This window comes from Camelina sativa, chromosome 10 (assembly GCF_030686135.1).
Source record: "Camelina sativa cultivar CO46 ecotype springtype chromosome 10, ASM3068613v1".
NCBI classification, from domain to species: domain Eukaryota; kingdom Viridiplantae; phylum Streptophyta; class Magnoliopsida; order Brassicales; family Brassicaceae; genus Camelina; species Camelina sativa.
The window spans coordinates 14,519,928-14,531,657 of NC_141889.1; the positions used below are offsets into that span (position 1 = coordinate 14,519,928).

Consider the following 11,730-nt stretch of genomic DNA (forward strand, 5'->3'; position numbering starts at 1 on the left):
TGTGTACCGATGTATCAAATGTAAGATACACATACACGTAGCAGAGTGAAGAGTGTGTGTTTAAAAGTCAATACTGCGTTTGGGGTGTACGATGGACTCGGTGTAGGAGATTTATGTTTCGGACTTATCCAATTTTTGGTTTTTTTTTTTTTTTTTATTAATTCTTTTTGTCAATGCTTTTTATTATTTTTAATCTGATTTTATTGCAAAAAAATAAAGACTTTTTATATTGGGCTTGGAAACCCGTATGTTAATGGATAATTAACGTTGATGGGCCATGGAAGAGAAGTCATATTTGGATATATGAACTTTGGCCCGCTCGTAAGTAATAGTATACATACGGAACTAATAGAACTATGTACTGTTGACTAAACAAAATAAAACTATAGTATGCACTAGAATTTCTATATGTTCACATGGGGTTCGTCCTCGATATCGGTTCATGTACTGCTCCGGTGGCCGAATTGTGGGTGTGTACTATGGATTGGTTGTAGCTTGGGAACGTGGATGGAGAAGGGTGGTGTTGGAGGTGGACTTTGGTTGTAAATTTTCTATGGTAGGAATTCCAAACACTCATCCACTGGTTTTCCTGGTACGTTTGTCCCATGAATTTATTTCAAAAAACTGATTAGTTTGGATTACTCATGTGTCTAGGAAAGCTAATCTTCTTGTTGATGGATTAGCGAGCTATGCGTTTTCTGTACCTCTTGGTTTTCATTTTTTAGATGTATGTCCGGAAAGTTATAATTAAGTGCTTGTCGAAGATATGAATGAGACTTCAATTCGGCCTAATGTTCGTTTGTAATTTTCTTTAATTTTGAATAAATAACAGGGAATTGGTGTCCCTATCTACTAAAAAAAAAAAAAATGTTCACATCAAAAATTAAATGAAAAGTAAAAAAGAATCACGCATAATATAACAACTAAAATCGTCTAATAATTGCTTGTGGTCACATCATTATTGTTTTTATAATATCTGATGAATTATTGTCATTTTGCTAACTACTTTTTGACAAAAAAACTTTGAAAAAAAAAATGGATCGTTAGTCATTAGTTTCATGTAAAAAAAAAACAGTCTCAATCTTGCCTCATAATATCCTTAACTAAGTTCTTCTTAACAACCATGTGAAGTGGTCCTTATTGATGTTAATATCTTGAATATATATCAACCTTCACGGCTATGAATAATGTTCAACCAACAATTCCAATTCATGCATGTGGCATCTTCTCAGTTTACATCCTTTTCAGTTTCTATGTAATTTATTGCTAAATTATCTACTGATTTATTTCAAATACTCATTTCAAATTGAATAACAAACATTTGCCTACCTGAAAGCCAGACGAATAAAAAGAAGTTTTAAAACTAAATAGGGTTTCTATTAGAGAGTACTAGTACTATATAGCTGATTTAGTCTGGTAACTATTTTGGTTTTAGTTTGCTTTTTATTAAGATTGTTTTGTCTTTCATTTCACACTTGTCTAAAGATATTTGCGGTTCTGTTTCTCTCACGGTCCATTTTGCGTCGTTGCTATTATAAATGTCAACTAGTACTAACTCATAACTGATCCTAAATTCCTAATAGTATTATCAAAGCTAGCTCTAGTTCATGTTGTACAATGAAACTGATGATTTAGATGCAAATAATTAAATTCTAAAATGGCAGCAAAACATATGAAAATGTTTAATATTATTAGGATATCCATTACCATAGGAATACAATATTCCACATTAGAAATTGAGTAAGATTTTAAGTGATATATATATATATATATAAGATATGGACATTTCCACTCATTGTTAATTGGTTTTGAGTTGGAAGTCCACACTCTAACATGGTATCAGAGCCCGATCCGCACATACTCAACCCAATCCACAATCGGCCCGACCCAATAGTTGGCCCGCCGCAATAACATATTGGGGAATTGCATTGTATACCCATAAATCAAACTATAATTCACCAGCTGACTACAATAACCATTAAAAAGTTATACACGGTATATTTTGTATAGTATTTACTTTTTTAGCCTTATTGCATGATCAACAGTTGCCTACTATCTCTCTCTCAACTATACACCATTGAAGTCGAAAAGACGTCTGGCGAACAACAAAGTCCTAAAGCAAGGGCTTACGTATTACCTTTAATCGAATATCATCTTGCGTCGCTCCGCGATACAGTAAACGACAACCGCTGAATAAACCATTGGCGGCGATTGGGTCAGAAAACACCGAACTGGACTTTTCGGCTGTTCTGCTTGGAACCGCCGGAGATTGTGGAGGACAAGATTCGCGGTGTGGATCGTATCAAGGCTTTAGATCGACTCAATTCGGCTATTCAACGGCATTTGCGATCCTCTAGTTGAAAGCAAATGTCCTCCATTATAGTTCTCTGGGATTATGTATTTCGTCCTGCATTAATACCATCACCTCCTCATAGTCTAGTCCATCTTACGATTTTGCTACAACGCCGGAATTGCATGAGTCATAGAACAATTGTCACCTGCTCATTTATCCGGTTATAGTTTGATTATTTGCTACACCGCCTTTAGTGAATGAGTAATAGACAACCAGGATAGAGAAACTTATATTAGGAGAATTGCATAACTGACCTCTTATGCATGTCAGATGAAAACTGTTACCACTACACCATATCAATGGGTACTAGCTAAACTCGTGTTTGCCTTTGTGATTCAGGTTGACCAAAAGGTATTTGTGATGGACGAATGTCGGTAACCTCAGCGGTTGTTCTTGGCAGGATGTTAGCATTGAGGCAGAAATAGAGTTAATAACTACTTTGATTTTGCGTTGGATATAAAACATCAAAAAGGCGCTAGATGATGACCATCTGGAGCAGTTGGCGAGTTCACAGTTTGGCCATCTGATGTTAATGGGCAACCACACCTTCTCGGTTATGTTTGTCCATTACCTCTTGACAAGACAGCTAGTGACAAAGAAGAAGTATGAGTTGTGGTGGGTCTTTGCGGGAAAACTGATAAGGTACGCCCTTGATGACTTCGCACTTGTGACTGGGTTGAATTGTGAGAAGATTGGTTTCAAATTGGACACGCGTAGAGGTAAAGCTGTTAAGAAGGGATCCAATGCAACATCACCAATGTGGAAATCCTTGTTTGGAGTGGAGCCTAAACCAACTGTTTCATGGATTTTCCAGAAGCTCTTATTGGGGAAGAAATACAGGGATGCTGACACCCGTTTCAGACTTGTGTTGCTGCTTATAGTTGATGGCATATTATGCCCAACGTGTGGGTATACGAATATTAGTCCAGAACATGTGGAAATGGTTGGGGATATAGATGTCTTCCTGAAGTATCCATGGGGTCGTGACTCCTTCCTAAAAACTGTTAGGAGTGCAAAGACAAGAACGGTCAAACAGTTTGGACAAGATACATGTGTCATTCAAGGGTTCTCAAATGTGTTGGTTCTTGTTACAGCAGTGTGAGTCCATATATCATTCAGGGATTTATATTCGGTATTGACATGAATGACCCTTCTCTCTCGGTTGAAGATATAGTTCATAATGTTATTGAACAAAGCCTTTCTATCAACGTTCAGGCAGCGAGAGTGGTTGATCAAACAGGACAGGTAAAGACTATATAAACCGTTTCTATCTATTATTAGGTAACGTTTTAACCTGTAATTAACAGCAGCTGGTTTTGTTGTTCAGACGCGAGTTCGATCACTCCTGAATTTGTCTTGTCTTGACGCTGTTAGCGACATGTCTTTCTCCGACGAGAAAGATGATGAACACGTATCAAATTTATTGATACTGTTGTCGGATGGTCATCCATTTGAACACAATAGCTGGTGTGGGGGATAGATGTTGATGATATATATGAAGAGCCAGTTCAAGGAGCACCAACAGAAGAAGTAGACGAAGGCGAAAACGACTATAGTTTTGGAGTTCAGAATCACGCTGCAGAACAAACCACAAACAAGGTTTCTGGGTCAAGTGAAGGTCAAAACGTGGATGTGGTTAAACTAGAGAAAGATGCAGCCGACGCATTGGAGGAGCGTATTATTCGGATACAGCAGAACACAAAGTTAGAACTGAAAGCTTACTTTGATGATGGCATTACTCGTTTGGAGAAAAATATAGCCACACTGATCACAACAACTATGGTAGGAAAGGCGTCTACATCTAATGTTCCAAATGGAAAGGAAAAGCTTCTTCCCGTTTGTTGCCATCCTAATTTTTACACACCCTAAGATTACTATATGGTGATGTCCTACGCTATTTGCTGTTCCAAAATAGGGGACTACAGATACCAGCTCCGGACGAACTCAGCGTAGTGGAGATACTGAAGGACTAGTGCAGGTAGGTGTTTCGCTTAATACGGTTTTTACTAGAGTTATGAAGATAGTACGGAATTCCCTTTAACATCCATGTTATTCCTGTATACTATCAGCAGCCGCTAGAAGAGAATATGGGCCACGCTAACCAATCAACTGTTAATATGTCTAGCATCTTCAATGTGGATCCTCCATCGTTTTCTATTGGATTGACCCAAGCAGAGGCTGCAGAAACTTTGGAAATCGGAAGTGTAAGTATGTTTTGGTTATTCTATAATTTGGATTATGTTACCCTATTGTGTTCTATGTGTTACTTGTTGACCTTTTGTGGTAGGGAACAAACACCTCTAAACCATGCTATAAAGTTGACTTAAATGGGCTGACTGCCACTGTTGACAAATCGCAGGTATGTGATCCTCATAGTAATTACGGAGACTGTAACCTCCTACTCTTTCTGAGTTGCTAAATCTCGTTGTCATGCTCTTTACTCTGGACAGGAGGTGAAAGATAACTCGACAAACCACAAACCAACAATTGGTAACGTTGCCAACATCTTGGATATGGATCCTCTAAGTTTTTCTATTGGATTGACACAATTATCAAAAGAAGATTCTACGCATGAGAGAGAAATGGTAAGTTTGGTTTTTGTAGACGCCTTGAATTGTATACTGTTTCTCTGTCATATAAATGTGATAACCTGGTACGACCATTTAATAGGGATCAAGCGCAACTCAAGCTCATTCCGAAGTGAAATACAATTCGCCACCTGCAATTGTTGACCTAACACAGGAAACAGATGTTTGATTTCGCGTTTCTCACAGGAGGTCATCTATAAAGGGTAAAGCCACATCTCATATAAAACAAACACCAACTCGAACGAGCTTGCACATCTGTGGTAATGCAGAAGTTACCCATGCTGAGTGCGATATTCCAAAGACTCGCTCAATGATCAAACATGACAAACCTGATATCGTATACAAAAGCCGTAAGAAGCGTGGAACTGAATCGGATAAGTCACCCAATGCCTTGCCATTGCAGGGAGCCAAGTAGCCATCGACCATGAGGCTGGTAGGTGGGTTCGCTGCATTATCTGCGAAAAATCCGAAGGTTGTTGATGGCTTTTTGCGCACGATGATTAGGGCTATGTTAGACATTACACAATAACACAATAGTTTGTCAAGGCATTGGAACCATTTATCATTTTATAGCTGATCACACCGTGCTTACCTTGTACAGATCCTACGAACTTAAATGTGGGATGGTCGTGGACAACACTGATTTCCTAAAGATTTATGAATCATCTGTGTTTCGCGATGAATCAGTATGTTAGTTGATTGTTCAGACTCTACACTGTATTTCACTAATTGCATTACCCAATCAAAGTTTCACTTTTAAGCACCATTTTAAACATAGAGCAGATTAGTTGGTTAAGTTCATCCAAGCACGTCGAGATGAAGAGCCCTCACAACGTATTAATTTTTTTATTTTGTCCCTGCCTCCTTTCTGGCCGAGTTATACCGCCAGTATAATCGATTCATTAGAGAACCTAACAAAGTACACTTTGTCTTGTCACACTCAACCAAGAAACCTTATACAACCAAGCCTAAATGGCTGAAGGAAGTGGATATCATATACAACCCAATGCAGATAGAAAAGCAACACTGGATTGGTTTAGTTATAGATTTTAATTCCTGGCAGGTTATGGTCCTGGATTGCAACAGATCATGCTTAACTGACCAACAGGTCGGTCAATATCTGGAACACATTGCGGTCATGATACCGTATCTTATCTGCAAGTATGTGGTGAATGTTGAAGCTACTCGTGTGAGACTAGATCAGATGGCCATATTAAGGCTGAGCATTCCTTTCCATTGTTCTTCCTGGGGTATTTAAAACTCTTCACTTCTTTACATTCAGTTACGACCTTATTAGCACTTATACAATATAAACTTGTAAGTTTGTTCACTTGCAGCTATTGTTGGGATCGCATCACTACTTCTGCTTGAACTTCACGTGGTATCTTCCCTAGCCACCTTCTATAGGAGTCTTGATGAGGAGCAGGTTAAAACGGCCGCAACACAGTATGCTATAGGTGCCTATGAAACTTTTACGCCAACATCATAACCATTGTAGTAATTTTATTCCATCTACTACACAATGAGAGTGTATGTATTCAAATATTCTGTCCCTTGCTGGTATTGGTACATTTTTGTGTACTTTAACGTTAATTCATTGTCCTCTGACTCAATGTATTTGCCTTTGTTGGGTTTTATAACCATTGGCTGCCACATGAAGTACAAATTGGATTGTTCCATACTCTTTAATCTGGTTTTATTTTATTATATATTATTTAGTTGTTGTACTATACTATATAAGGTGTTATATCAACCACTTCTAAAATATTATGGAACCTTCTTGCCATGGGTTGAAAAAATTGTATGAAGTAGGTTTTATTATCTCACAAAGTACAACAATTAGTGTAGGTCACATATTGCTCAAGGGTTATGGTACAGTGGAAATTACCTACTTGTTACAACATTGTTTAACTAGATCCAAGAAGGAGTGTTTAGTTTTTACCCACTGGAAACCATTGTATGGTCAATAGAATTTTGTAATATAAAATTCCACCAAACAATTCTTAAACCTGACGTACTCTCTGGTTGGGTTGACAATATAGTATCGTGTAGGGTTTAGTATCCCTCAAAGTACAATGATTTACATAGGGGACACACTACTGCTTGGTTGTGGTACAAATGGTAATCACATACTCGTCAAATATGGTTTACCTATATCCAAGAAGTCGGTTTTAGTTCTTATTCACTGGGAACCGTTGTACGAGTAAGAGAAATTTGTTATATAGTTTGGGAGACGATACTATATATAGGATTACTGACCAACACTTCTAAAGCCTTTCTCGACCTCTCTGCTTGGGTTGAAAATATAGTATCGTGTAGGGTTTAGTGCTTCACAATGGAAAACAAGTAATGTAGGTCACATACTGCTGTTGGGGTTTGGTTCACATGGTTGGTATGCCGTACTTGTTACATCAGCGTTTAGCTATCAAACTCGCAATTGGGTTTAGTTCTTATTACATGGAAACCTTAGTATGCTTAAACGTGTGTTTGTGTTACCAGGCTTTGTTTAGATGTCCACCCTAGAGCAAACGTTCCCTAACCCCATGCCCTTAAGTTATTAATTGCATTTTTGTTCAATTAGTGACATATGAGTAATCGTAATTTTAAAGGCACCTGTGTGAAACTTTTGATTAATGCCAATGCACTTTGGTGTTCAACTGTAAGTACTCTGCTCCGTTGTTTGATAATCAGCCACTGGTTAATGAACTAAGTCAGCCTAAGAACAATTTCGAAGATTACTTAATACAAAAAGCCACTATGGGGTTTCCATTGATTTTTGACATACAACAAACTTTGGTGTTCATGGGCAGGACTTAAATACATACACCTTCCTCATACCAGACACTACTTAAGACATTACTTGGGGTACCTATACATCAAAATACAAAGGTATATAACTATGTAGCTATATACAATGGTATTTTGAGTCAAAATTATACCCCATACGCATTTAATATGTACATCAATGCATTCTTTGACCTTGGATCCTTCCATTATTTAGCCCATTCCAAAAACATTCCCGTGAACACCTACTCCACACCCCATTTTTATAGTGGATTACTTTAGATGGCATTTTACGTGAACATCTCCTTATAGACTTACGCTGAGGTCGCTATCAAATAGACATGCAAGTAAATTAGACTCGGAAAATGGAAATTAATGGACTCATTTTGTTTTATCTTTTACTACTATATTCAGAACTTACCTTGAACTCCCCACGAGATAAGATCCTGATTTTTTTGGGTCGCCCAGGTGGACGCCGGGCAAATGGTGGATTGAGGTCACTCCTAGTGCCAGATGTTGATCCTACATAATAGTTTCCACCCACTGATGGAATAGGATAGATCTTCTCTTCATAGGAATGCCTAATTGTCTCTTCATAGTAGGCAACATCAATGAAAGTGTCAATTGAAACACCAAGGCGTGTCGCTGCAGTGATAGCGTGAGCACAAGGGATGGTCAGACACTGGAACTCGTTACAAGAACAAGTTCCCTCAACTAGGTTTATTGTGAAACATTCACCAGTCCTTATCTGAACTTGAAACTCAAAGTCGCTAATTGGCCTGACCGCCATGGACATAGCAGTCTCAAAGTTCTCTTCAAAAATTGTACGACACTTTGGAGCTATGATAGAAACAGAACGTGCAGCTCTTGACCTGCGGACAACAGACCATTCCATCACCGTTGTCCGTATGTATTCTAGCATGCATATGAGTGGATACTCCCTTGCTTCCTTGATGACTTGGTTCCAAGATTCTGCAATGTTGTTGTCCATCGTGATGGAAGGAGTTAATATTTCAGGTTGTTATGAATGGTAAGGGTAAAAAGCTAATTATGGATCCTTGGAAAGTTCTGGACTTACCAATATCGACAAGATATGCTGCACAACCAGGACTAACACACTGAATTTCCAAGAACTTCTTGTTGAAGTCATAACCAACAAAGGCCCTCCCTGCTGCAGACATAAAACCATCCAGTGTTTGTCGCTTATACAGGTGATGTACATTTCACGACATATGAACGGTGCATGCAGAGTGGTGTGCTTGAGTATAAACCTGCAAGTAGAAGGCAGACACAATCGTTGTTGACTATATAACAAGAAGAATTGGTTTTTAACAAAAATTTGAACAACTTTTACCTTTCGCAAGCCTGCATATATGCTTGCATGTCAGTCAGAAATGAACACCAGTTCTGTTGTGTCGTGGACAAATGCAGAGAGGTGGCGAAATAACCATTCCTACGCTTCATCCTTTTCATTGTCAACAATAGCAAATGCGAGGGGAAATATTTGGAAATTCTCATCTTGGCAACTAGCTGTTAGGAGGCAACCACCATATCGCGCCTTCATTGACATATCGTCGACCACTACAACTTTCCTCATGTATTGGTAACCCTTGACACAAGCTACATAAGCTATGAACTGATATTTTAAACGCATAGCACCATTGGGATCATCTACATTCTTAGTGAAGCATAGAGAGCCGGGGTTGGTTTGCTGTAAGAGGCCAATATAGGCTCTGAGTAGGGCGTAACTACCAAAGATAGAAACTAGGGACATCTCCATTTCCACCTCCCGTGCACGCCATGCTTTCCAGTATGAGATACTGATATGATACTCATCATGTAAGATCTTACGAACTGCAGCTGCATTGGGACCTCTTTTGATACCAACAAAATGGTGTTGCATTATAACCCCAATGATTTGTGTTGTTGCCAAGCAATGATAGCTCCTCCTCTCGTCGACAGTGCACGTATGCTTTTGATTTGTCTTACGAACTTGAAAATGCTCAGTAGAGTTGACTTTGACTGCATACACACGCTAGGGACAGGTTTTCGAAATGCACTTCGACACCATGAACGACTAGTCCTGAAATGGAACTTCCTATTAATTGCGTGGACTACCAGCTTTATCTTGCAGTCAACTTTACTCTTGAATACCCTTCCATCAAAAAGATTGTCCCCTTCATACTGTATATCTTCCAAAGTTGTCTCAACACCTGGATAGTAATAAATACATTAAACATTGTGATCTTAAAAAAGTCTATGTTACGTCAATACCACATTAAGATTTCAAATGTGTCTGAATTGCAGAAGTAAATGGAAATTACCTTCACCTTTTTCATCATTAAATACAGGTAGTGCATCACGGCAAAACAACGCAGGGTCGTTACTCATGTCAGATAACATGGTGTGCAACGATTCTTCAACACGCCCCCACATTGTTATAGAGTTAGCTTCCATTTCATCACCGCCACCGTTAGTGCTGACAGTTGAAGTAGCTACAGATGGGGGTCTCCTTTGCGCGTCATGAGAGGCCACATCTTCCGCTCATGGCTTGGCTTGGTTACATTCAACTAGCATAAGGTTGTTTGGTTGGGAAAATGGAACAATATGAAAGTCATTGTCATCACTATCGCTGCTTGTTCCATCTCCATTCGTGTCTGCCACAACTTTTCCTTTTTCACCGCGACTAGAAGTGGGCATCGTTTGACGGATGGTATCTCCTCTTTCATTGATGAATATACGCTCTAGTTGCATGGACAGAAGCCATTACGATGTCCTCTGTAGCAGCGGCTTCGGGTGCGATTACTCCTGTTTTGGGCCGCAGGGAAGCGTCCAGTGCAAACTCATTCTAGTAGATGTCTTCAGAATCAGAGTCTGAATCATCATCGTCATTTGCAAATACGTAATGCAGCCAATGCCTTGCGGGACTCGCTAGAGTAGGCGACTGTGCTTGAGTTTTGTTGACAACGGTTACACAAAGTTTAACCTCTTCTATGAAGCACCTCATTCGGATAAACACACCCACTTCCTCATCGTCGGTTATATACTGCGGCGTTGATCCATTTCCCTCATTCTCATTCAGCTCAAACCACTCAGGGAACTGGTAAGACATCTTTATGACAACTTCATGAGCACGCAAGAAAAGCTTCTCTTTCACCTTAGCAACCAGCTGCTTGTACGTCATGCCATCGCGGAGCCTCACAAATTTGTTCCCATGGGAAATTTCTGGTTCGAAGTTCCAGAGCAAAGTGTTTACATGTATCTACTCCCCTAAAACAACACAAATTTCGTCTTTCACTGACATCTACACACAAAGGTGACAAGCCACATGAGTCTACGATACTATAAACAAACCAGGAGTTTTCACAGGGAAAGAAATATTTTAGTGACTTTATAAGCATCCTCAGTTTTAAATCGAAACACTATAGATCTTAAAGATGGATAAGAAAATAGTATTAAATGTTGGTAAAGATTTGGAGTAGGATAGATCTAAATGGAAAGGTACTAACAGGCTGATCTTGACATAGAAACATAATCCTACTATAGCTATTAAATACATGCAATAAGTGTATAAGGTTAAAAAGAAGCTTTTCACCTTAACTCCTCTGTAAACTGCCTCAACTGTCCAGCTACTATTACCCTCGCTCATACCATTTACAGGTCTATATTATTTTGTGGAGATGGAAATCGACATGTGTCTACACTATTTATGGGCAAAATTAATGTATCTGTGTATCAAGGGATTTAAAACTCAAACTGAAAATATTAAACTTGGTTATGTTACGGATTTGACATATTTCCATTTACGCTAGGTCACTAAGCAACTTACCCAAATGGCTTGCCACGTCTTCCCTCACGATGCCACCTTCAAAGCGCGTGTAAGACACATGGGCCTAAAATGGTAATATCAGGCTGGTCAGTTGTCATTCACTTAATTTCTCCGTTTAGTATGTTATATTCTTAACAACTTATCCCATATTGGTTCACTATGCAAATTCACCTTAA

The 11,730-nt window shown here is 38.9% G+C and overlaps 1 protein-coding gene and 2 pseudogenes across 1 annotated transcript; 2 read left to right on the forward strand and 1 right to left on the reverse strand.

Annotated features, from left to right (window-relative positions):
• Positions 1–366: 366 nt before the first annotated feature.
• On the forward strand, positions 367–5,707 carry LOC147936142 (uncharacterized). Its single transcript, XM_087468846.1, has 6 exons — positions 367–592; positions 2,693–4,331; positions 4,423–4,557; positions 4,641–4,712; positions 4,804–4,938; positions 5,024–5,707. Exons 3-6 carry the CDS (start codon positions 4,441–4,443, stop codon positions 5,108–5,110), a joined length of 411 nt encoding a protein of 136 aa, XP_087324972.1. The 5' UTR covers positions 367–592; positions 2,693–4,331; positions 4,423–4,440; the 3' UTR covers positions 5,111–5,707.
• Positions 2,714–4,394, forward strand: LOC147936143 (uncharacterized; annotated as a pseudogene).
• Positions 5,708–7,789: 2,082 nt separating the features above from the next.
• On the reverse strand, positions 7,790–10,161 carry LOC147936144 (uncharacterized; annotated as a pseudogene).
• Between the last annotated feature and the right edge of the window lie 1,569 nt (positions 10,162–11,730).

Coding starts and splice junctions, on each gene's coding strand:
- LOC147936142 (XM_087468846.1), top strand. CDS start 4,441: ATGGGCCACGCTAACCAATCAACTGTTAATATGTCTAGCATCTTCAAT. Junction 4,713..4,803: donor CCACTGTTGACAAATCGCAG/GTATGTGATCCT, acceptor TACTCTGGACAG/GAGGTGAAAGATAACTCGAC. Junction 4,939..5,023: donor CTACGCATGAGAGAGAAATG/GTAAGTTTGGTT, acceptor ACCATTTAATAG/GGATCAAGCGCAACTCAAGC.